At 40.5% G+C, this 26470-nt stretch overlaps 2 protein-coding genes across 7 annotated transcripts in view; one reads left to right on the forward strand and one right to left on the reverse strand.

Annotated features, from left to right (window-relative positions):
• The first annotated feature begins 6786 nt into the window (after positions 1-6786).
• On the forward strand, positions 6787-17806 carry Cox6c (cytochrome c oxidase subunit 6C). The gene is made up of 4 exons (XM_027948676.2): positions 6787-6868; positions 7787-7913; positions 12787-12915; positions 17681-17806. The coding sequence occupies exons 2-3, from the start codon at positions 7800-7802 to the stop codon at positions 12898-12900; spliced, it is 228 nt and encodes a 75-aa protein (XP_027804477.1). The 5' UTR covers positions 6787-6868; positions 7787-7799; the 3' UTR covers positions 12901-12915; positions 17681-17806.
• A 787-nt stretch (positions 17807-18593) lies between these two features.
• Positions 18594-26470, reverse strand: part of Vps13b (vacuolar protein sorting 13 homolog B) — a 757361-nt gene continuing 749484 nt past the window's right edge. For all 6 annotated transcript variants that reach the window (XM_071602212.1, XM_071602213.1, XM_071602214.1 and 3 more), the window contains 3 exons: positions 24495-24597; positions 23779-24028; positions 18594-20092 (listed from right to left, as the gene is read on the reverse strand). In XM_071602212.1, the coding sequence (XP_071458313.1) occupies positions 19844-20092; positions 23779-24028; positions 24495-24597 (602 nt within the window). In that variant the 3' untranslated portion in view covers positions 18594-19843. The remainder of the gene's footprint in view (positions 20093-23778; positions 24029-24494; positions 24598-26470) is intronic.

Raw genomic sequence — 26470 nt, forward strand, 5'->3', positions numbered from 1 at the left:
CCTAAATAATAGGTTTGTTCTAATATCATATCTCGATTCGCTTAATCTATTTATTGGTGGGCTAATTAATAGTGTTCAAGGTAATTACCATAAGTGAATGATTTTGTGGTAACTAAGATTTATAGATTTCTCAGAAATTTGGCAGGAATAGGCTGGGGAGAAGAACTTAAGGAGTGATAGAACTGAAAAAGGAAGCAGAACTTTAAATTAAAATTGTATTTTCTTGTCCTTCTTTTTGTTTCCTCCTCCTATTTTTTCTTTCTACCTCCAGTAGACTTTTGATGAGTACACCACCCATAACCAACCCCATGATGTGGGCAAATGGATACTGGGCAAGAGCCTGCCCTAACCTGAAGCCCCCCAGGGATTCCCCTCCCCCCAGGTACAGCCACCCAATTCCCAAGTCCCATTCACTGTGCTGTTGGAATGACAGGGCCTGGGCTCTATTGCCCCTGTCACCTCAGATGGCACGTCCGGGGAGCCCTGGGTCACAGTAATGGTGAATGGCCATGAAGTCTCATTTGTGGTCTATAGTGGGGCAAGCCTTTCACTCTTGAATAAATGGCATGGATATACTTTTAAATCAAATATCCCAATTATGGGAGTCTCAGGGACCCCTAGATACTCACTGCAAATACTCCCCCCCTTTTTTTTGCATATTTGGATACCCTTCATTATCCCATTCCTTTATAGTTGTACCAAGTTGCCCATCTCCCTACTGGGTGGAGATCTCCTTCACAAATTAAAAGCCTCCATTATCATTCCCCCTTTAAAGTCCACCACCATCTTTTTAATACATTCTGGCCTGGACCTGGTCTATGCACCCCATAAGCCTTCTAAATGCCCTTTACTTGCTGGAATTAACCCACAGTCTGGGATACTTTCAACCTAAAATAGTAAGACACCATCCCTCGGTTCATATCCAACTGACAGACCCCAGCTATTATGTAATCCTCCCCCAATATCCTTTAATCCCCTTAACTCTGAAAGGTTTAAAACCCCTTATCTCCCATTTATTACAGGCCAAACACCACATACCAACCCACTCGCCTCATAACTCCCCCATTCTTGGAGTACAAAATCCAATGGTCAATTCTGGCTAGGACTCCAGAAAAATCAATGAGACAATTGTTCCCACATACCCTGTAGTGTCCAATCCCTACAGCCTTTTATCTCATATCCCAGTTTCCACCACACATTTCTCAGTTTTTTGGGGGAGCGGGGGGGAGGGGGAATGAACTCAGGAGTACTTGACCACTGAGCCACATCCCCAGCCCTGTTTTGTATTTTATTTAGAGACAGGGTCTCACTGAATTGCTTAGCACCTTGCCATTGCTGAGGCTAGCTTTGAACTTGTGATCCTCCTGTCTCAGCCTCCACACATTTCTCAGTATTAGACCTGAAAGATGCCACCTTTACCATTTCCTTCCATCCTGCCTCACACCCACTTTTTGCCTTTACCTGGACAGACTCAAACATTAACTACTTTTATCAACTCACCTGGACTGTACTCCCCCAGGGCTTCCAAGATAGCCTCCATTACTTTGGCCAGGCTCTCCAAGGAGACCTGGCCACCTAAGTTTGTCCCCTAGCCACCTAATACAGTATGTAGATGACCTTCTGCTCTGCAGTCCTTCACTAGAATATTCCACATGTCACACTAGCATTCTGCTTAACTCCCTGGCCTTCTGGGGGTACCGGGTTTCTCAATCTAAGGCCTAGCTCTGCTCCCCTGAGATACAATATTTAGGAATCCTATTAACCCCCACCTCCTGCACCATAACCTCAGAGAGACTCCAGGCTTTAAAAAACATCCCCTACTCACCACCAAAAGAGACATGCTGTCCCTCTTAGGCCTTTTTAACTATTTTTGCATCTGGATACCAAAATTCTCCCTTGTAGCCAAATTCCTCTATGAAGCTTCCAAGGGAAACCTGTCAGATCTTCTTCCATATCTCTTCTTCCATATCTTCTAGTCTACAGAATTCTCTTCTCAAATTCTCAACTCTATATTACCAAACCCCAACAAGCCTTTTTTCCTGTCACTACATTCAGAAAATGAATAAGCCTTGGGAGTTCCTTACTAAAAGGCTGAAGATACCCTGCACCCCTTGCATTCTTATCTAAATAAGTAGACTCAGTTTATCAAGGCTGGCCCCAATGCCTTGAAGTTTTAACAACCGCAGTTCTCCCAATCCCTGAGGCAAGAAAATTTGCATTGTTATCAACCCATTATTGTACTTACTATACACTCCCTCCAGGATCTTTTCAGTCATTATTTATTTTTATCTATAATGTCTCACTTCTGTCCTGACATTCTGAACTTTTTGATAAGTCCATTTTCTCAAATAATGGATCAGCATTTACCTGACTCTCCAACTGGTTCATAGATGGAAGCTCCCAGAAACAGTCCCTTTACCTTGCAGGTTATGGTATAATTCAAGGAAAAGCTACAACAGATTTCCCTTTCATTCTCACTCAGATATTAGAGTTATCTCCCTTACCTTCAGGCACCATATCCCAGCAGGCTGAGTTAGTGGCCCTCATCCAAGCTTTATCATTAGCCAGGGATAAATCCAGTCAATGTTTTTACTGATTCCAAATACACATATAATAAATATTATTCATTCTAACATCTTAATCTGGAGGGAGGGGGACTTCCTAACTCAGAAAGAACCCCCAATTCTTTTTTTTTTTTTTGATACTGGGAAGTAAACTCAGGGGCACTCAATCACTGAGCCACATCCCCAGCCCTATTTTGTATTTTATTTAAAGACAGGTTCTGAGTTTCTTAGCGCTTCACCATTGCTGAGCCTAGCTTTGAACTCACAAATCCTCCTGCCTCAGCCTCCTGAGCTGCTGGGATTACAGGCATGCACCACCATGCCCAGCAGAACCCCAATTCTTAATGCTAGCTACATAAAAGATTTGCTTGAAGCTGCACTTTGACCCCATTAGGTAGCAATCTTACACTGCAAAGAGAGTCAGATTGATAAAAATTACATTTCTTTAGAGAACCAGGAAGCAGACAGGCTTACTAAGAAAATTGCTCAGTCTAGTTTTATATTCCATGCCTACAAAACTCCAGCTTCCCCCTGATAAAACAAAGCCCTCTTGTCTTATCTCCATAATTTATTCCATCCAAACACGTGTTCTCTCCAAATATTCCTAAAGAAGTCACTAAACCTGTCTCCTTCAGACTTACAATATCTCCAGCAAATTTCCCAATCATGCACAACCTGTCTCAAGGCTAACCCCAACTGCAATGTGAGACCACCTTCATTTCCCACTCACCAAGATAGAGGAGTTCTTCCAGTCATGGACTGGCAACTTGACTTCACACACATGCCACCCTTAAGAAAGACCAAATATCTCCTGGTTTTGGTAGACATCTTTACTAGATGGGTTGAAGCCTTTCCAACTAGCAACAAGAGGGCTTCCACTGTAGCAACCTTACTTTCCAGGGAAAAAAATTCCATGCTTTGGATCCAGAGTTTACTTCCTCCATTACCCAAGAATTGGCTAAAATTTTAAATATAAAATGGAACTTCCACATTCCCTATCATCCACAGTCCTCAGGAAAAGTTGAAAGGACAAATAGGTTTGCCTGAACGAAACCTAAACCACTTGGATTGGATTAGGCTCCTCCCTTTGGCTTTCCTCCAGATGGGAGAAAAGCCCAAGAAGCCCCTAGGATCAGCCCCTTTGAACTTCTCTTAGGGCGACCCACCCCTCATTCAACCTCAATCACCTAGCAATCCTCCAGAAGCCCTGAAACCCCTGTAGGCTCACCTCAGAGCTACCCTCTGGAAGTATGCCCACACCCATCTTCCCCAGCCCCAATCTTCAGGAGCCCTCCCTCCTATTACTGAAGGAGATTTAGTTTACCTTTCCCCTTCCCAAGAAAAGTGGGCAGGCCCCTTCAAGGTCATTTTAACCACTTGCACTGCAGTAAAATTCGTAGGCCTCCCCTCCTAGATCCACCTAAGCAATATAAAACTCATTCCTGCTAGTGCATCTCATCACTCCATTCCCACAGGTCCCACCTGACTTCACATTACCTACTTTCCTGCCATTCCTGAGGAAGTTGCTGAGAGTCACACCTGAAATTCCTACTGTCCCTTTCTCAGGCCTCCTTTCAACTTTTCTTAATAGCCCTCAGAGACAAATTAAATTTATTATACTCAATCCTCCTTCATCTCTCTCCTTCTCAAGCATTAGACCTATTTAAGATCTTTGGCTTCAAGGGACATTCATTGATGAAACCCACAACTCAAATCTCTTTTCTTTTCTGTGTTTTCTGCATTTTGTCTTTAACTTCATAAACAGCCACACCAGACTGGAAACAGAGGAGACAAAAATGGCTGACTTTTAATAATGAAGAAGTTAGAGGAGTTTAGCTGAAGGAATTTCTTCTCTGAACCCTTTTAAATACTTTTCTACACGTGTAACTGGATTACTAGCTATAACTATACTGTTGATTTTATTTCTGTTCTTATTTTGCATAATTTGTTGAGCAGGATGGAGAAGATTAAACACCAGAAAACTATGATTCCATAGTTATTCATGCTTGCTATGCTCTGAAGAACCTATACTCTTGGAATCATGGAGAGTACACCCTAAATCTGAGTAGGGCACATGGTCCCCACTAAGGTCAATAGAGTCCCAACTGTATTACCTGTTGAAATTATTTTCTTGGTAACAGCAAATCAATTACTCTTCACCTTTCTTATAATCACTTTACTTACAATAATCTTTCCTCTGCCTATTATTACTTTTATATAGGAACGATTTCTTAATAATACATGGGTGGATGCCATTTTCCTGCTCACTTTCTGACTCACTGAGACCACAAAAGGAAACTCCACTTATGATGGCCTCAAGGTCCTCTCCCACTGGGGTCTCCATGCTCTATTCCAGAACACTGAAAGGAGAGATCCCCCAACTTTGCTGCTTCTCAGCTTGAAGCAGCCAGATCCAGATCTGGCGCTCCAATTCCTTTATCCTTTCAGAGTCTGGAATGAAGAATTATGGAAAATAATAATCCTACAAAGCAACTCCCAAGGAAAAGCGGAGAGACTGCTTGGGAGGAAGGAGGGGAAAGTAGCCAAGCATTGACCTTCCAGTAAATCCTTTCCTGGTAACAGTGGGCCCTGAGGGAAGGAGGCAAATACTGAATGTTAGTACTTTGACTTTCCCCCATTGCAAATTAGTCCTAAAAAGACACCCTGTAAATACTGACCAATGGCCCTGAAGGAAGGAGGCAAATATTGAAACTCTGGGAGACAATAAATTCCAGAAAAAGATACCCATCCCTCACAATCTGAACTTCTCTCTCTCCAAGTAACAATGAGTTTCTGCCTTTCATAGCTGCCCTCCTGAGTTACAAGTTTTAACCTACATAACTAGCCCCTGACTATCTGAATGGCACACCCACGAGTTACAATGATGAAACCACCCTAATTGCACCCTATAAAACCAAAATTCCCTCTGTAACAGCCGGCCCTTTTTGCATCCAGAAAATGAGTCCCCAAGGCACCCACGAAGAACAATAAATGGCTTCCCTGAATCTGTTGAGGTCTGAACTTGTCATTTTGAGCTTATACTTATGATCCTTTAGGCTCATGCAGTCTCTGTTATGTGATCAATTGATAATGCTGGGAAGACTCCTACATAATAGGTTTATTAAAACATTATATTTCTCTTTGCTTAATCTATTTATTGGTGGGCTAATAAACAGTGTTCAAGGTAATTATCATAAGTGAATGATTTTGTGGTAACTCTAAAGTTTTACAGATTTCTCAGAAATTTGGTAGGAAGAGGCTGGGGGAAAAGAACTTAAGGAGTGACAGAACTGAAAATAGTAAGCAGTCTACCTGTAGACTCTTGATGAGGTGCCTGAAAAATGTTGCTGAGGCTCAAACCCACTTCTGACTCTTATTAAGCACCTTTCTGTGTGTAGCTGGAAGTTTTCACTCCCTAGAGTGTCTGTTAATAAATTGAGGACAAAGACTCTATAACAATGGGCCACCTTGTACCTGTCCTCCTGTATAACACAGCTGAGCATAATAGGTACATAACCAAAATATGTTGAGTCAGTATCATGTGACTTTTCTGTGCCAGTTTATCTTCCACAGTGCTTGCTCAGTTGACTTAAATCATGCCTTTCAAATACAGGTCATTTCAATAATAACTAAGCCAGCACAAGTACCTGCCTCTTCTACACCACTTTCCAGGAGCTTCTAGTTGCCTGCCTTAGAAAACACTTGTTTTTTACTAACAGTCCAACATAAATGCCCCTCTCATTAAAACTTGCTCAGCTTTGTCAACTCTCCAAATTTGCTTCTGTGGTAGATAGGTGTTCGTTCTCACTGTGGGGAATTGGTATTAATCTGTTTGTGTCTGTCTTATATGTTAGGCTGTGAGTTACTGGAAGTTATCTCTTTCACCCTTTACCCAAACCAAGCGCTCAATCACATAAAGTCATAAAGCTTTGATTTGCACATGCTTAAGCAATCGTTTAGCCCGGCATAATTAGTACTGCATTTATAGGGTACATTAATTTTTTTTCACATATTAAATATCTTTGTATTCCTTCATAAGTCTATAATAACTATATGAATAAGACTGCCATTTTAAGCTTACTAGGGAAACTGTCTCAGGAGGTCAAACCCTTTGCTTCAAGGTCGCATAGTATAGATCCTAAGCGCATGGATTTCCGTAGTAAACGCCAGGAGGCTCACCGAAAGACTTTTGGACTCTTTAGGTTCCCGTCGCTGCGGCCTCTCGGCGCAGTCTCCTTCTGCGCCTGCGCACTGCGAAAAAACCGTCCATTTCTCTGTCTACCGGGAAGGACGCAGGTGTGGAGGTGCGTTCGGGTACTGTTTGAGACCCGCATTGCGGTTCTCAAGACTGCCGCCTTTCGCTCTTTGTCGGCCTGGGAGTTGAGTCGTGACTTTGAGCCTCAGCCGCGGTGAAGCCCCGGACTTTTCTCCCACGTCGCCTCTTGCACGCCCCCGTCGTAGTCTTAGGAGGGCGGCGGACAGCGGGGCTGGAAGCGGGCGGCTCCGTGGGAGCGGCGTTGGCGGGGGGTCCTCAGGAAGCCTGTGGGCTTCGGAGTGGGTAGGCCGGGCCCGGGTGCCGCTGCGTTTTCCTCCCGTCAGCGTGACCTTGTTTAGGTCATTTGACCTATCGGGCCCAGTGTTTCACTCGTTAAAGGGGCTGGGGGTTCTTCCCACCGGTCGTGTGGCTGGGGGGTCGACGTAGGGCCGCTGTTTGCTGTGTAGCCTGGTTTGAGGTTAGAGTTGGGCCGTTGAGGAAGGTCACCGTGCGGCCTTTAAGGACCCCCCTCCCCCCAGGTGTCTGGGCTGCGTGGGGAGCACGGGCCCACGAGGCAGCCTCTGCGATCCCGTCTGCGTTTTAGTGGCTTACGGTGTGATTGCAGAACACCCACCTCACTGTTTCATGGAATTGTCTCGAAAAAAAAATTTTAAATGCTGTTAGGAGTATTTGCACGTGTAATTACCACTAGAGCGCCTGCATGTCTTTGTGGTTGGGAGAGATTTAGTCGTACTTTTTGCTCAGGGTCTCTGGTTGTGCCACAATGACCACGTTTATTTGGGGTATCTGGACTGTTATGCAGGCTGAGCCACCCAACGTCCTATTGGGCTTTGTGGGAGGAGTCAGTCCACCGTTGACCTTTGTCTAAGGACTAAAATGTATCATGCATGAGAGTTCTTTAGATCTTTGTTGTTGTTGATTTTGTTTTCTTATTTTACCTATGAAGGACCCTAACTGCCATGGCTTCCGGCACTTTGGCGAAACCTCAGATGCGGGGTCTTCTGGCCAAGCGTCTGCGGTTTCATATTGTTGGAGCATTCACGGTTGCCCTGGGGGTTGCAGCTCTCTATAAGGTATGTATATTTGTTTTTTGTTTTGTGTAATATTTCAAGAGTCTTTTAAAAATGAACTCCTCTTTACGGTGCTTGCTCTCTTCCCTTCCCTGCATTTACTTCATTATGACAGGTGGTCATAATCTCCAGATGGTTTGTCCTTCATCTTTAGATGCAGCTGTGTTCTTGCCAGTATTGCCATGACAAAGAATCATGGACATAGTGACTTAAACAACAGAAGTTTATTTTTTCATGGTTCTGAAGATCAGAAATCTGTGGGAAAGGTTGATGTGTTCTGAGGCCTTTCTTCTTGCCTTATTAAATGGCTCTGTTCTCTTTCAGTCTTCACATTGTTCTCTGTATGGGCACATGACTGGATAGATTTCCTTTTATGAAGACAACAATCATTGGGTTAGGACTTACCCTAATTTAGACCTTGTTTTTACCACATTAAAGTCCTAATTTCCAAATAGGTTATATTCTGAGGTGTTGCCACTCAGGATTTCAACGCATGAATTTTGGGAGCACACAGTCCCACCCTTAAAGAGGATAAGTGTACAGAGGGGCAGGAAAGGCAGTAATTCTGTTTGACACCTTGAAGAATTGTCACAGTAACATTTTAATGCTGTGCTTGGTGGATTTTAACATTAAACCTTGTGTTTTTATCAAAGGCTGTATGTTATATTTATATAACCATAAATATCCAACTCAGTGCCTCATGCATTCGAGGCAAACGCCCTGCCACTGAGCCACAATCCCAGCCTATAATGCCTTTTTATAAAAATGTTTATGATAATACATATTTATCATTAATTGTCTGTGAGAGAATTCAGAGCTTTTGTAATTCCTCCCACTTATCATTTTTTGTTTAGTGTCTGTAATTTTTTGGCGGGGGGTACTGGGGGTTGAACTCAGGGGCACTTAACCACTGAGCCACTTAACCACTGAGCCACATCCCCAACCCTATTTTGTATTTTATTTAGAGACAGGGTCTCACTGAGTTGCTTAGTACCTCACCATTGCTGAGGCTGGCTTTGAATTTGTGATCCTCCTGTCTCATCCTCCTGAGCCTCTGGGATTACAGGCTTGCACCACCGTGCCTGGCTTAGTGTCTCTAATCGTTACTAGGCTCTGAGCCTTATTGAGGCCAGGTCTGTCATTTATTTACTTTTACTTGGCACCCCAGAGTCAGGAGCCTTACACACAAATAGTTCCTTAAAAGTATCTATTGAATAGGAGCCAGTATCTAAAATTCAGTACAATCGTATGTAACATGGAGTTTCAGGTGCATTGGAGAATCCAAAAAAATAATACAACTAATGCCTCTGTCCTTAAGAACTGAAGAGTTATGGAGAGGTTAAAAACATTTTTTAGAAGCTGTTGCAGGATAGGACATAAGTGAAAGAATGTGGTTTTAGGGCATTCTTTTTTACTTATTTATTTTTTTATGTGGTGCTGAGGATTGAACCTAGTGCCTCGTGTGTTAGGCAAGTGCTCTACAACTGAGCCATAACCCCAGTCCTTATGTGCCATTCTTTATTCAAAGAAGTGGAATTTGAGCCTTGAAAGTTAGGGAAAACTTGGAGAACAAAGAGGAAGGGAAAAACTGAACAAAAACATTAAGTGGATTCTTGCTTTGGCAAGGAGACAAGCCCCAAAAGCAAATCCTTTGCTTGGCCCTTGAGATCCCTGTTGCTTGGCACATAGTGGATACAAAATAAAGTTAGAAATATTAGAAATAAATGTTAGAAAAAGGTATAGATATATATATGAGTAAGAAAGATGGGGGACTTTTTGGCTTTGTCATCATAGTTATGATAAAAGTTCTGATCTTTATTAAAATTCTTTATGTATAGAGTCTTGTTACTTCTAACTGGTAGCCCCTAATGTTTAGTGAATTTTAAAACTTTCAACCTCCAATAGAAATACATGTATTTTTGCATTTTGATTTAGTGAACACATACATACAGGTAGAAAGTTTGTTTGTAGTACATATAACTGGAACAGTTTGCAGCAAAATTGTGTGTGCTGTACTCTTAATATTCACGCTTTCTAAATTGGTTTCAAGTACTATTGATGGGTGGTGGATAACGTGAAATAAACTCATCCAGGGGCTAAAACTAAAACCTACTTTTGATTCTAATACCTTTGCTGTTTTGCCCTTTCTGCCTTTCCATTGTCATTCCCAATCACTTTTAATACATTCCACTTGGAGCCTTTAGACCTATTTGCTGCTTTCTTCCATGGTTATTAACATGCTAGGAATATTTTTTATCTCATTGGCAAATTCCAGTTTGTCTTTCAAGGCCTTCTCAGATGCTTCCTTTTGTGGAGCAATGTGTACCCTTTTCCTTTTGAGGTTGGTTGTACTCTCCTGGGTTCTTACTCATTTCATACCAAACACAGTATTTTATGTTAAATTATATTTTCTACCTTTTCTCTGAAGAGCTGGGCTCTTGCCAGACTCATGGTCTGTCTACTGTGATGAAAAGTCAGAAGTGCTTCATAATGAAGCATTTCATTTGTATATAGTTAACTAGTAGGGTTTGTTTAGAAGGAAGGTCTCCAAAACATTGAGGAACTAAAGAATAAGATAGGATCTTTGGTTGTCTTAGTTGCTGTAATAGCCTTCATTTTCCCCTCCCCATTAGTGCTTAGTGCTTTTGAAGACTTGATGTTTTTCATTTTACAGGTTTTGGAATATGTTCACATTTTCAATCAACTTTTCTGTGTGTTACATGGATTGTTATCCAGCAATTAATTTTTGGATAAGTTAGTTGTGCTCTAAAGCTTAATTTATGGATATGAGTTAGATTTTAAGAGATAAATGAACAGCATTTACATCAAAGTGGTATTTCCCCAAGGTTTACTAATTGCTATCATAAATTAGGCTTGTTCTAAATCTTCTTGTATTGATGTAACATATAAGACCTCAGGTATGTATTATTTTATAACTTTATTAAAGTTACTCATGACCTGGAGGATCTAAATTGATAAATTTCATTTCTTTCTGAAGTCCAGATTTTTCAGAGTTAAAAGAAACTTCCCATTTGAAATATTACAGACAAAAAATTTAGATGAGGTTATAATATTATTTTGTTTAATTTCTTAGGTTTACTAACAGCTTATTATTACTTTCTCTCTGCCTTAGTATTCCAAAAAAAATTTTAATGAAAAATAATTCTCCTCTAACAAATTGTTTGTGGTTGCCTTGTATAGTATGCTAGGACTCTCCAGAGAAACAGAATCAGTAGGGTGTGTGAGTGTGTATGAAGAGATTATTGTGAGAATTGGCTCGAGAGTTAGGCTGAAAGGACCCACGAGCTGCCATCTACAAGTTGGAGATCCAGGAAAGTTGATAATGTAATCCAGTCCAAGTCTAAAGGACTGAGAAGTAGGGGAGCTAATGGTATACCTCCCAGTCCCAAGTACAAATGCCTTTCGGGCAAGCGGCCTAAGTCCCAGAGTCTGAAGGCCAGGAGCTCTGATGTCCAAAGGTAAAAGAAGATGGATGGGTTAGCTAATTTGCTCTTACTTTTGTTCTATTCAGGCCTTCAGTGGATTGGATGATGCCTGCCATGTTGGTGAGGTTGGATCTTTTCTAGTCCAATCTCTTCCCAAGATACCCTTACAGATACATCTAGAACTAAGTTTTTTTCATCTGTATTTCATATCCCTTAGCCCTGTGTCAAGCTTATGCATAAAATTAAATACCATGTAGAGTGATGGGCCCCAGTAGACTTCATTTGTGTTTCTGTAGTATTTCACTTATGTGGAATGATACTTGAATTTTTTCCTGGTTTTTATATGCAGGCTTAGATTTGAATTTGGATTGTAACCCACACATTGAAATAACACTAAGCAGTGTTTTGTGGAGAATAAAATTTTTGCCATAGGTTTGAATCCTGCTCCAGCCCCCTGCCAGTTAGTGCTTCTTCTAGACCTTGATTAGGTCTACATTGCTCTCTTGAATCTTCATTTATTTTTTTCTTTGTTTCTCCCCTTTGTATATAGAAACTACAACATTACAACAACAAAATGAAGACCCCTCCCCCTAATCCTTTTGCTGCAGTTTTAGCAGCATTAAAGCTTTCTTTTTCTCAAAGTGATCAGTGGGCATCATCTTGGGTTCATTCCTTCATTTTAAAATAAGCCAATAAACCAATTCTCACTCTTAAGAGTTTATGTTTTTTTATCAGTACATATTAATTATACAGAATATTATTCCTTGTGGCATATTAGTATAGGTAAAACCCACCTCCCTACTACCTCCCTTATCCTACTTTTTCCCATTTCCCTTCCTCATCTCTAATAGTCTCCTTTCTACTTTCAAAAGCATATGTGTTGAAGTATAAATCATTTAGAAAGTTTCCTGTGCCTTTTAGAGGCTGATGGTTACCAAATCAATTTTAGACTCCTTTGAAATTCATAATGTGGCTTTAACTGAACTAGAAAATTGTGGCACGTCTCAGCATGCAACAAATATTATGGCGATATTTAGGCTTGCTGAAGAGAAGACTGTTTATCTTTTGTCAGACATCTTTTAGCATTTTGGCTGCTATCATCCTCTGGCTCTTACCATTCTGCACTTGTTTCTCACCAAACACACATATAAATCATACATACATAACTTGCCCAGGAAAAGGTACAGTCTAGGAAGGGGGGCCCTTTTTTGCTGTTTAGTTTTCATGAAACTACTTCCTCATTCCTTGCATCTGGGTCACCTCTCCTACTCCTTATCTTATAATTGTAGGGTTCAAATCCCATGAAGTCCCAAATTTTCAATTCTTTGTAGGACATATTGGGTTAAAGAGTGAACACAAATGATATTGTAATTTACTTTAGATATTACTAATAATCCAAATAATACATTAACAGTATGTTAACTTTTTAGTTTGGTGTGGCTGAACCAAGAAAGAAGGCATATGCAGATTTCTACAGAAATTATGATTCCATGAAAGATTTTGAGGAGATGAGGCGGGCTGGAATCTTTCAGAGTGTAAAGTAATTTTGGAATATAAAGGTAATGCCATTTTTTGAAGTCTCTTTTTCAAAAACATTTGAACTGTGGTAAAATGCAAATAAAATTTGCTATCAATCATTTGTAATTGTATAGTTCAGTAATATTTAATTACTGTACATTCACATTATTGTGCAAGCAGTTTCCAGAACTCTATTCTTTTAAAACTGATACTGTCTATCCATTAAACAACTTCCCATCTTTTGCCCTGAGGCCTTGGCAACCACTATTTTACTTTCTAAGAATTTGACCACTTTAGATATTCATATAAGTAGATTCATAGAGTATTTATCTTTTGTGACTGGCTTATTTTATTTAGCATAATATTCTTGGTGTTTATTTGTGTGTAGGATGTATACTTTTTAAGGCTGAAAAATGTTCCATTGTTTGTATATACATTTTGTTTATCCATTTATCAGTAGACACTTGGGTTGCTTTCAACTTTTGGTTGTTGTGAATAACTACTACAAACATAGGTATTAAAAGTATCTCTTCAGGGTCCTCCTTTCAGTTCTTTTGGGTATGTACTCAGTTTTTAAGAAATTGCCATACTATTATCCACATTTTACATTCTCACCAGCAGTGCACAAATGTTCCAATTTCTCCACATCCTTACCAACACTTGTTAATCTTTTATTTATTTATTTAAAAAAAATTTTTTTTTAGTTATACAGGGACACAATGGCTTTGTTTTTAGTTATTTTTATGTGGTGCTGAGGATTGAACCCAGTGCCTCACATGTGCGAGGCAAGCGCTCAACCACTGAGCCACAACCCTAGCCCTACTCTTTTATTTTTTGGTAGTAATCTTCCTAATGTGGGTGAGATCTCAGTGGTTTTGATATACATTTCCTAATGATTTGCAGTGTTGAACATCATTTCATGTGCTTATCGGTCATTTGTTTATCCTTGTTGGGTATATTGGAGGTTGTAAAAATTCCACATTTTTAAATTCATATTTGAATTTGGTTATTGTTTTGGTTGAGTAGTGGGGGCTCATTATATCAGTTATGTCATTCTGGATATAACTCCTTATTAGATATGATTGATTTGTATATATTTTCTCCTATTTCACAAGTTACCTTTTCACTCTGAGGATTGCATCCTTTGCAGAGGTTTTAAATTTTGATGTCCAATTCATCTTTTTTTCTAAGCATTTTATTGTTTTAGTGCTTACATTTTCGGTCTTTGATTTTTTTTTTTTTTTTTTTTTTTTAAGGAATTGAACCCATGACCTTGCTACCTCCCAGCCCTCTTTTATCTATTTTGAGTTAATCTTTGTATATGGTGTAAATATATAACTTGTTTAGCATGTGGATGTCCTGTTAAGATTGTCTTCTCCCAATGAATAGTCTTGGCATACTTGTAGAAAATCAGTTGTCTACATATTCAAGGATTTGTTTCTGGGCTCTCTGTTGTATTCCATTGCTCTATGTGCCTGTCTTCATGTCAGTACTACACTGTTTTCATTACTATAGCTTTGTAGTTCATTTTGAAATGAGGAAATGTGAATTCCTCCCCCCCCTCCCCCCAAGATTGTTTTAGTTATTTAGAGTACTTTGAGAGTCTGACTGAATTTTGGAAGGCTTTTTCTGTTTCTGCCAAAAATGCTGTTGGCATTTTGATTGGGATTGCATTAAATCTGTAGATTGCGTTGGTTAGAACTGTCATCCTTTTTTTTTTTTTTTGGTATGGACATCTTTACAAAGTTTTGCACTCTGTGAGTATGGAATTGTTTTATTTGTATTTTTAGTTTTAAGTCTTTTATGTTTTTGGTAAAGTTTATTCCTGTTTTATTCTTTTTGATGCTATTGTAAATGGGACTATTTTCTTTAAAATGTTCATTGTTAGTGTAGAAAAACAACTGATTATTATATTCAGCAACTTTGCTGATTTTGTTTATTCTAATGAGTTTATTTTTTGTGTGGAATCCTTACTTTTCTATAGACAAGGTCTTGTTACTTTCAGGGATAATTTTCTTCTTTCAATTTTTGGATGTCTTTTCTTTTTGTTGTCTAATTTTTCTGATTAGGATTTCAGTACATATTATATTGAATAGCTTATAAAGGACACATATTTTAGCGTTCATTATTTATGTACCTAGTTTATTGTTTTTATCATTACAAGGTTCTGGATTCTATCAGACTTTTTTCTGCATCTATTAATATACTCATGTAATTTTAAAATCTTTTGTTCTGTTACTATGATGTTTCACATTTATGAATTTGTTTGACCATACCTTGCATTTTGGGAATAAACCTCTTGGCCCTCATGTATAATGCTTTCAATGTGCTATTGAGTGGTTTACTTGTGTTTCATCAGGGGTTTTTGCATCAATATTAGTGCAGTTGGCCTATAATTCTCTTGTTTTTGTCCAGCTTAAGTATTGAAGTATTTTTTTTTCCCTTGGTTTTAGAAGAGGATTGGCATTAAATGTCAAATATTTGATTTTTTTAATTGAGTTACTATATTTTTCAGCTTTTTTGTGATTATTTTTATTTTGTTCATATTGTTTTCCTGATTTTTATTTATCTGTTCTTGTTCTTCAAACTCAATGAACATACTAAGATAATTGTTTTTAAGTTTTTAGTCAGAAGTCAGTGTTTCTTTATGGTTTGTTCTTGGAGATATTGTTTCTTGGGCCATATTTCTCTGTTTCTTTGTGTGCTTTGTAATCTTTTGTGGCAATTTGGGCATTTGAACAAAACAGCTCTCTCTCACTCTGCAGATTTTGACTGCATATGGGAGAAGACTTTCACTAATCATCCCCTGGCATACAGCCTCAGAATCCTTTTCCTGAGAATGTATCTACTCAGGATTCATTTTTTGTTAAGGTTTCTGAATATTCATAATTCTTTTTTTTTTTTAAAGAGAGAGATTTTTAATATTTATTTCTTAGTTTTCGGAGGACACAACATCTTTATTTTATTTTTATGTGGTGCTGAGGATCGAACCCAGCGCCCCATGCATGCCAGGTGAGCGCACTGCCGCTTGAGCCACATCCCCAGCCCAGTTACTCTTAATTTTCCTAAAAAGTTTCAGTCCTGCTTCCTCTTGGAACCCTAGTTATTCTCTGCCTCTTATAATTTCTTGGCTTCAGTCTGTCTGCAGCTCTCATGCCAAGGCATCCACCATTGCTTTCATTTGTTTCCAACCTGATATTCTGACTGTACCACTATTCCCATCAGTGCTCCAAGTCAGGCAAGACAGAAATCCAGATGAGCCAGCATGTTGTAATAAGCAAGTTGTATTCTTTACCTTCAATCCCAGGGAGGAGCCAGGAATTGGGCAGTTTCCTTCATATAACACTGCATTGCCTGAAGAGGGGTTGGGGCAAAGTCAAGCAAAAATGTCACAAAATTTCCTATTTTGAGGGGTTTTCTTCTTGGTTAGGTGTTCATTTGGTTGCTGCAGCTTAACTTGTGTCTAGAGTTATTGCAAACCTACATATGTTTTATGAGGGGTAGGAGGGGTGTGGTCTGGAGTTTTATAGTCCAATATCTTATTATTGACATAGGAAGTTCCTTTTTATGTTCAAAATCATTTCACATATTTTGTTATTAACTGACAGGTTGGCATTAGGAAAATCATTCCTTTAGAAAGAAGTGACTTTTCAAAAAACAATGGTGTTTTTGCCTTTGTTCTTGTTATTTAAGTACTGAGAATTGAACCCAGGGATGTTCTATTCTAGCCAGCATATATTCATACATATACACATATACTTTTTTTTAGTTGTGAATGGACACAGTATCTTCATTTTATTTATTTTTATGTGGTGCTGAGGATCCATCCCACTGCCTGACCCGTGCTGGTAAATTGCAGAAGCCTGGAATCCTTGTAATCCTCCTGCCTTAGCTTCCCAAATTGCTGGGATTACAGACATGTGCCATTGAGCCTGGCTAGATAGATACCTTTTATAGTTTGTTAGAGTGTCTACAGTTGATATGCTAGTTTTTGAGGGGTAGATTCTGATTTGGTCTGTCATATCCATGTGGTCCTTATATCTCTTGTGTGAATTAAGGTTCTACATCTAAAAGTGAATTGATTGGTGTGCTCATGAAAGATCATTTACTAAATTGATCTGAAAGGATGTATTGTTAAATGTAATTTATACTATGAGCGATTTTTGCCTTATATGACTTAATTCTAGAAATGCAGATAAATGTACTAAGATGTGTAGGGATGAGCTATTGCGAGACTTGGGAAAAAGACTGGAGAAAAAAGATCCACAAAAATATTAATAGACTTATAATTCTTAACATTGCTGTTTTAACTTTGAAATTTTCAAATTTTCCACAGTGGGCATGTATCTCATAATTAGATGATATTAGGCTAATTTTTATATTTGTCAGATTATTATTTTTTTTACCCGAAGGTGATTGTTCTAAAAACCAGTAAGAACGATGATGATTTGGAACAAATGAGTTCTTTTATAACAACAGGTGTAGATATGAGAGGGAATGGGGGAGGGGTTGGACTTGAGAGGGAGGGGGAGAAAGCAGAATTTGTTAAATGAAAGCAAGAAGTAAGTGTAAGATATGTTTTGTCCAAAATGGAAAAGAGGCTAGCTAGTTAAGGTGGTCAGGCAGCTTGGTAGGAGAATGAACATAAGAGCTTAGGCAGCCTGAGGTTTCTCCTGGGGTTGAAGGTGAGCAGTGAAAATGTAGGGTCTACTAATAAGGAATAGACCTCAGTTAATCTCAAAAGGTAGTGAGGTAGTGAGTATTAGAGACAATGTTTATTATTAACTATTTTCTTTCTCTCCACAGAATTTCTTTGGATTGAGGTCCTTAGAAGTTTGTACTGACTTGTGCTCCTGAACTATTAAACATGAATATGTGGGCTAAGAAATAGTTTTTCTTGGTAAATAAACAATTAACAAATACTGTATACAATGTTTTGCTCAATTCTTATTGATAATTTGGGGCACAAAAGCATCGTAATTGGTTGGAAACTTTTAGCACTGTTTATGGACCTTATGAAGATATCTTGATTTCGGTATTTCTTGCAATTTTCATTGTTTTATACATTTTTTTAGAGATTTATTTTTTTTAAGGTGGACACAATATTTTTGTGTGGTGCTGCGGATCGAACCCAGTGCCTCACATGTACGAGGCCGAGCTATAACCCCAGCCCCGTTTTTGTACATCTTTAATTGCCCTGATGTTTCTTCTGTTTCACTGAGATACTCCCAGGTGCAGTTACCTGGTCCTGGTCTTGAAAGGGTCTCCAGGAGTCCATAGAAAATTTCTGAATTGTGAACTCTTAAAGGACAGTGATAGTTCTTCCAATAAAATCTGTGTGGGGGCCAAGGTTGTGGCTCAGTGGTAGAGCACTCGCCTAGCATGTCTGAGGCCCTGGGCTTGATCCTCGGCACTACATAAAAATAAAAGATATTTTTTAGTTCTACAACTAAAAAATAAATATTAAAGAATTCTTAGAACTTCCTGTTGTCTTTTGTTGTGATCAAAATGATACTATAGAGCACTTTGATTTATTTATTTTATCCAAAGCTAGTTTAGTGATGAATTATCATTTGAAGATAACAAAAACTGTCTTTTACCCTTTTTAACTCATGCAAAATTGAATCCCAGTGATGTAACCTGTACTAAACTCAGATGGTATTAATGAAAAACTTCATCTTAAAAACTCCTGGTTAAAAATAGATGTTTATATATGGCCTGAAATTCAAGGACACCTTTTATTTTAAACAACTTTACATAACAGTTCTTAGCAGTATGCAAAATTACCATAAAACATACAAGAATTAGTACATATTTACATTCTTAAAAATAGTTACTCTTGGGATTGACAAAACTGTCACTTTCCTAAACAAGTATATATAACAAACTGAGGAGCCATTTTTCATATACAACCTGAATTGTCCATTAACAAACAGTCTTGCTTTCCTTTAACAGTGATGTAGTGGTGACTTGTGCCTACACCTCTGTGAGAGTTCAAAGATCAGTTGGCTTTAAAATTGCATTTTCTTAGAATTTCACAATTGTAGGCAATAAGTTATAGGCCCAAGTTTGAAAGTAATAAGACAAATTTAATTAATTAGACCATGAGAAAGATACTTACTGAACATTTAAGTTATCTGGTAACTCTAGACCCTGAGTCAAACCCAATCTGAGATGCAAAATAATATTTAGCAATATCTTCATGCTTTATCAAATCACTCAGAAAAATAAACTATCTGGACTGATGTCATTGCTAGTATTAATGTTGTGTTCTTGGCTCCCCTTCCAGGACTTCCTAACATGTTATTTGTGGAACTAAAGAAACTCACCTGAGTACTTCAGGTCTGTCATTGGTAAATACAAATGATTTTTAGCTTGTCTATTTAAAACACAAACTGGAAGAACATTTTTCTAAAATGTACCCAGAGTCATAGACTGTTTTGTGAATTTCAGTAAAATGCAGACTTTGGAGGGAATACACGTAGTAGCTTTCACTAAAATAATGTTGCTGTAGTTAAGCAAATTTAACAAGTTAACCAGCAGAGTTCTAAGTTCATTTCACTTAAAGAATCAACCTTTGCAAAAAAGGGGTATTGGGCAGAGGTGGTATCTCAGTCCCCCAAAACAGATGGAATTAGGGATGAAGTTTTAACTCTGGCTCTGCATTCTAAGGCCTAACCATGTATTTTTCTGTAGAGCAGAGCATTAACAGGTCCAAATAATTGTGAAAATTTTAGCAAACGGCATTGTTTTAATCACTGTCTTCAAATGGTAAAGGAACCCCATCCCCATCTTAAAGTATCTAATTTGTTTTTAGGGAGAAAGATGCTAAGATAATTTTAGAAGTTACAATACCTGAACCACCGAAAAGTGTTGGTCTTTTGTCCACAATGAATGTTAGAGCTAATCTCTAGGTTCTTTGTTTTAAAAATAAACTGCACAAGCAAGAATCATCATCTTAGAAGGGATTCAAGGGAACCCTTTCCTTAGGGCTTTATTCTTCACCATGGTAAATTTACTAATGAAGACCTGACCAAAATGTGGGTCCACCAAATAATGGTATGTTTTAACAGTGGAAAGGGGAGGTTCCACAGCCACCACAGGGGATGGTGTTTGCATGGAAGAGCAGCTGGGGGCCAGGTGACAAGACGTCTTTGTGATATAGTCCACAAGTCTGTTGTATTGTTGCTCTGACAGTCTCTCTCGGATTCCGTCTACCTGTGTTCAAGAATAAAGATTCATTAGTTGTCAGATCTTATTATGAGACTTCCACAACAAAATTATTCTTTTTCCTTGATGCCTTTTAGGTCATCTAATAAAGCTATGTTGTCCAAAGCATTGTTTCCTTTTATTTTGCCTATGAGATGTGGCAATAACACTGTTTCAGCAATATAACAAAAGCTCTGTGTGTGAATATTAAGAGAAACTCTTTGAATAAAGCATCTGGTGTTGCATAAAGTTCCCATGTTTGAAGTTGATGATTTGATAACATTTTACCCATTAAGTATTAAAACATCTGTCATTGCTCTTTAACAAGCAGCCCAGGAACAAAGAAGAAAAAATGTCTCTCTCCCCTGTGCTTAAATTTAATCAACATTAAACGCAGCATCCCGAAATAAAAGCTCTGTTAACTTGGCTCCCTGAACCTCTTAAGATAAAACCTCTTCAGTTTGACAGAAAGTGCAGAAGAGCACCTCGTTCAAACCAGTGGCTCTGGGCAGAGCATTAAAAAAACAAATACCTTTTGAACTGTAACATTTTCTGTTTTTATAAATACTACAGTTTAAAGCCAGAGAAAACAGAAAAGCTGGGCAGAGGAAGGGGAAATTTTTATGGAAAAGAGGGAGGATGCAAAGTACATTTATGGTTCATAAAAGTCTGGCTCATCTTCAGTGGAACTGAAGAGGAGAACTGAGAGATGCTGAGTTCCGAGTTCTTATGTGAGCTATTCTGAGAAAGTGCCCATCAAAGGCAGCTGGAGCTGCAACAGCTATCTAGTGTGCTGATCAAGCACAGTGGGAAGTTTGCAGTGCAAGCCACTGATCTGAGAATTAAGTAGCTACTGACCTACTGGTTTCTACCTACTGAATGTTGGCAAGACCACACTGGAAGAATTATAAGCAGTTTAATGAGGGCTTTTTTTGTTCTCAGAGTAGTGGTAAATAATTTTATATTTCTGTATAGGACCCAGAAACAACGCAGCTGAAAGTGTCTTAAAAGCTGCAGAAAGCCAGAGAGATGGCAAAGAGAGTCAAGGGGCCTGCCAGAGGAATAAGGACATCCTAGAGTTCGTCTTATAGTTTCATGCTTGAGAAAAAAGAAAGGCTCCCAAAGATTCACTGACAGATGAAAGCTGTGCACCACCAGGCAAAAGCCAGAGCTCTGATGATATCATTTGATGGGGCCAGAATTCAGCTGGAAAGCTTTGAATACACAAAAAAGTCTTAATTGCTCCTCCTGAACAGCAGCACAGGAAAACCCGTGTTGTGAAAGGAACCTGGCCAAGGAATAAATTGACCTTCTGACTCATTTTGAGCCTCTCATAAGGGATTTCAATAATGTGCCAGGCATATTAAGCAATTATTACCCCTAAAAATGGCTGCATTTAACCAAGAAAAGCAAATGCTGATTTTAAAATATCTGAATCCTGCCATATTTGAATATACTGAATGATGTCATCTACAAATTAATTCCTTCCAAAATTCAAAGGAGCTATGATTCCTAGCCTCCAAGGCAAAAGCAATAAACCAGAAAAGCTGTTTTATATGAACAGCTTGAAATACTGCTCTTGATTTTCACTGCAAGACAGCAGGTAGGCTTCCTAACCACGCTCTATACCTGCATTATGTTGAGGGGCACTGACAGGAGTGGGGCATGTCAAAGCAGCACCCCAAAGCCCCTTTCCTCCCCTGTGGAAAATACCTTGATTTACAGTCCTTTTAATGAAGGACTCAGATTAAAGTACTCTGCAGTTGGGTTTTCTCTGGGTGAGTGGGGGAGGCTAGGGTATGGATACAGGATTAAGGGGGTAGTTACTGTCTCTTAGGAGTTGAGGTGGAGAGGTAAGGTGGAATAGATACGAAGAAAGCAGGATGTGGAGACAGGGCATATTGGATATCCACCCTCTGCCCACTGCCAGGTGCTGCTTTTGAGAGCTCTGCATGTCTAATGGCTGTTGTGCAACACTCCTGGTCTCCTCTTTACCTGTCTTCTCTTAGCCATCCCTGGATCCCAATCCTCTTTTATTCCTGCACTCTGAGGGAAAGCCAGTATTGAGCATGGTCTCCGAGCCCCAGTGCTTCCACCTCTAACTCAGTGATTCCATGGTCTCAGCCTTGGCATTTGCTAAGGGTACTGACTCCTGCTATCATCTCCATAACCCCTGAGGGAACAGGTCTGTTCCTCTCCAGCTACAATGAGTCCTCTCAGTATCCTTCACAAACAGAAATGCAAAGGAGAAGGATCACAACTGAAGACAGTTTAACGGCAAAAGATGAATCTCCAGTCTCAGTCGTTTAAGGTCTTCAGCTTTTCCTAGGCCAGCTAAGGAAAAAAGATGGTCACAGATATTAGGGTCTTGGAGGTTTCTTGTTAAGGACTAAGGACTTGAAGATAATGATACTATCCTCTGCCAAATCCTGTAGCTGGATCACTGCTGCTTTATTGTCAACTGGATCAGAAGATTTTTGGCAAATGTTAATAAAGTCAGCCTGGACATCTGACCTCTGTTTATTCCCAGAAAGTCATCAACTCAAAGCAGCAGTATAGCCCTGGTGCCAAGCCCCAGCGTAAAGCCTGACTGATTATGATCCAAGAAACTAGAGAAATCCTAAGAGTTGTTGTGGTTGGCTGCTTTCCATCTTCTCAGATAATTTTTACCCAAACAGTGGTGTGAGGGAGGCAGGCTCCCATGTCAGGAAGAAAATAATGAAAAAAAGCAATCAGGCAAGGCTTGCTGTCCTTTGCTGAGGCCACTCAGTCCTCAGGACCAGTAAGCTACAGCTTGCCACTGATCACCCCATCTTGCCATATGGGAAAAGATTCATTTCTTGGGTCAACAGTTAGGGCTGTGGATTAGGCCATCTCTGGGAGGCAGAGATGCAGAGCAATTTTCCAGTGGGTGCATCTGCTTGCGCTAAGCTGGACTTCAGGAGGCTGCAGCCACTGGTTGGGGCTCACCTCAGCCCTGACACTCAGGATGCCCCACCTGAGCATCTATTCCATATCACCCTATGTGTTCCAGGAACTGTGGGGCCAGGAAGCTGCACCATCCCCAAACCTGTGTTACTTACAGGACAGGAAATGGTTCTATCTTATTCTTGAGAATTAAAGCAGTGGGTAGGAAAGAGATGTATTTATAAAATAAATCTCTGGGGTTGGATGTTGGGGAGGGAGTTGAGGGAGGAACCTTTGGTTGCATCAGCTTGAATGGGGCCCTGCCCTCATCTTGGTTCCCTCACTTTTGCATCAGTTCTTCCTGTACCCACAGGCCTGCTGGAGCTGCTCGCAGGCTGTGTGTAGACTGGGGCTTCCTTTGTGGGTAGCTGCCAGGAATTGCTGCTGTGTTCCTCACCTTTCCTAGGCCATCCCACTCATTTTGGAGTCCCACCATACTGCACTGTCCTGTCCTGGCATGAGGCACTTGAGCCCTCTGACAATGGAGCAGGAAGGGCCTTGTTCTATTCATTTGGTGCTTCACCCCAGGCTTCCTGGGAAGGCCTCGCATGCATACTGGTGGGGTCTTCCAGTAAACCCCACTCCCCACCTTCACAATCCGTTCTGTCTCACAGCTCTCCAGGTCTCCGGCTGCCCCTCCTGAGACACATAAATGCCTGGGCACCAGTGACTGGCCTGTGTCTCAACCTGCCCAGTAGTGAGCCCATCCCCCATTTTCTGAAGTGTACCTCCACATCGCAGGCCATTCTCGGCTGCTTGAGCTGCACAGTGAGCAGGCTGCTTTGCTTGCTGTCCTGTGTGCAGTCTATCTCTGTGACGGGGAAGGCCTGTTGCTGCGTGTCCTCGCTGACACTCACTACGAAGAGTACTTCTGAGGTCAGCAGCAGGCACCCTTCATGTTCCTGGCCTGAACCTCTCACGAGAACCACATCCAAGGCCATGTGGACTTCTGGTCTGCCCAGAGACTGGAGCATTTTCCTGTTTAAAAGAGAGTGAGTGAGGCCCAGAGATGGCTTGGGAAAGGCAGTCACTTGTCAGTGTTCACTGTTTACCAAAGACTTGGGACAATCCTACACAAATCTCCCCAAGGGCAAAGTGCCCTCACCAATCTGATTATTCATGTTAGCTTGAAATGCTAATTGTCAGGTCCCTCTCCTCAGGGAATCTCGGGCCTTCTCACAGGCCCTGGCTTTTCTGCCAATGTCTGCCTCCTCCCTGAGTGGTCAGGGTGGAACAGAATTTTGCCACCAGCCCCAAACCTGGGAACAGCAGCTTTTCCCCGGTCCTCTAGGATGCTCCGCTACTACTGCCCAAGAGGCCAGTGCCCAGAATGACTGCTCTTCTTGGGCTCCCCTGGAAGCATGGCCCATTAGCTCGGGAGCAAGCCAGGAGTTATTAACATACAATGGGGATGTAAAATTGAGCAAGTGTTTCAATAAGTTACCAGACATATTTGACATGGCTGTTTGGAGCCTGGTCAGCATGTAGATCACTTGGCTGATAGCGCTGTTTGGGAAGCTGAGAAAGTCCAGCTCCGTGTAAAATACCTGTGGGGAGAGAAGCAAGGGAGTGTACTGGCTGATTTCTGGAAAACACTTCCATGCTGCAGTGATGTCATCTGCTTAGAACCATCCATAAAACGTTACAGATCCAAAATGATGTCACGTCTTGAGAAGCAAGTGTATAGGTAACCATTAGACATTACAGTGTCCTTAACCCTGGCAATCTTACATTAGCTACAAACTGAATATGACTGTGCTACAGTCCAAGCAAGGACTAGCACTTAGAGGAAGCATAACACTCCCGAGAGAAGCTCGTCATGAACAACAGCTGACAGACATGTCATTTACAATTTGTGTTAAAAAAAGTCAAGATTTCTACTTGACCTCCTTGCCTATTATAATACTTCTGTATCTGTGCTATGGCTGGTGAAATAAAAACGCAACACACACATAGATGCATATGAAGGCACATGGTTTGCCTAGATACAGCATTTAAATGCTAAGTGACTTAATCCAGCTGTTAAACACGATTCCATATACATTTATGAGCGCTCTTGGGGCCTCTGGTTTATTACATGCTCTCCCTGGTGCCAGCACCAAATGAGGGCACCCAGCAGCAGCCACACAAGCTTCCAAAGAGGCTCTCCAGAACCAAAGATGGTACAGCATGTGTGCTTTCTGAGGGCTTGTAAATATTTATAAACGAGGCATAGTCATTAGACTAAGAGTTAGTGGTTTGTAAAACCTTCAGTGTGGTAATAAAAGTTTTACAAGAGTGATGGAAACCAAGAGGCCATGTGAAGCCTGCTCCGAGATGCTCTTACATAAGGCTGAGCCCTGGGAAACATGGGAAGGGACAACGGCATTTTCAAAACCAAAAGAATTTATGAAGTACGAGTTGACTTTACTTCACAGGAATCTGCAGCAAAAGGAAGACTTAAAAAAAAAAAAAAAACCCTAACATATAAGGCCTAAGCATTTGATAAGGGAGAGTTTGACTTTTTCTACTTTCAAGTTGCAGCAATTCTTATTGTCAGCTTTCCTGTGAGGAGTGAGCGTGTCATTCAAGAGAGAGAGAGAGAGAGAGAGAGAGAGAGGAGAGAAGTGGAGAGGGAGAGGGAGGGCTGGAGCCAAGAGGGCACTGCTCGTGCCTGTGTGGTCTCAGAGGCTCTCCTGGCTGCCTCCCTGGGGCCTCTGTCCCACTCTCTCCCTTTTAGATACTAGTTTTATGCCCTGATGGGGCTGCCCGGCTCAGACCTCCTGAGTGCAGGGTGCCCAAGTACAGTGAGACCCAGGGAGTGAGGGCCAGAGGCAGGCGAGTGCTAGGTGTCTGGCCTTCATGTGGTCTGAGACATTGCTGGATGGCCCTGCTTCGTGACCAGAATGATGACAGCAATCTTAGGTAAAAATGTAATTCCAGTCACATGTTTACTAAAAGTCACTTTCAGGTGCTCTGCTGAGATCGTGGAAAATCAGCACAGAAGGAGAGGCGTGTGTGGAGAGAGGCCCTGGCATGGCCTTTCCAGGTAGAAGTAGTGTCACAGGCTGCAGGGCCCCTGCTGTCAGTTCCACGGGCCAGAGACCGGCTTGTCTGGAAGCAGAGGATGGCGTCTGCAGGTGAGAGAGCCACCCCAACCCAAAGACCGGCCCAGCCCGGCTCTGTGCAGGTTCCCCACGCCCAGCACTGGCTCTTAGATTTTTTCCTGCCTTATATCCTGCCTTTCCTTCCAGATTCCTCACGGGGGAAATAGTGGTCATTCTTTTCTCCGTTGCAGTGTGTTCTCCATATTGCTCTCGACCTCTAACTGGTTATTTTTCATTAAAATCCTTTTTATTAAGTATACTGTAAAAAAAGATTCTGAGACACAGAATCAAAGAATCTCCTCTGAAATTGCTAATGGAAATTACCAATTGGTGT

Source organism: Marmota flaviventris, chromosome 15, assembly GCF_047511675.1.
Source record: "Marmota flaviventris isolate mMarFla1 chromosome 15, mMarFla1.hap1, whole genome shotgun sequence".
In the NCBI taxonomy this organism is placed as follows: Eukaryota; Metazoa; Chordata; class Mammalia; order Rodentia; family Sciuridae; genus Marmota; species Marmota flaviventris.

What these genes read in the sequence shown, in the direction of transcription:
- Cox6c (XM_027948676.2), top strand. Translation starts at nt 7,800, where the DNA reads ATGGCTTCCGGCACTTTGGCGAAACCTCAGATGCGGGGTCTTCTGGCC. An exon ending in GGGTTGCAGCTCTCTATAAG is followed by an intron (nt 7,914 to 12,786) that starts GTATGTATATTT and finishes TTAACTTTTTAG; the next exon opens with TTTGGTGTGGCTGAACCAAG.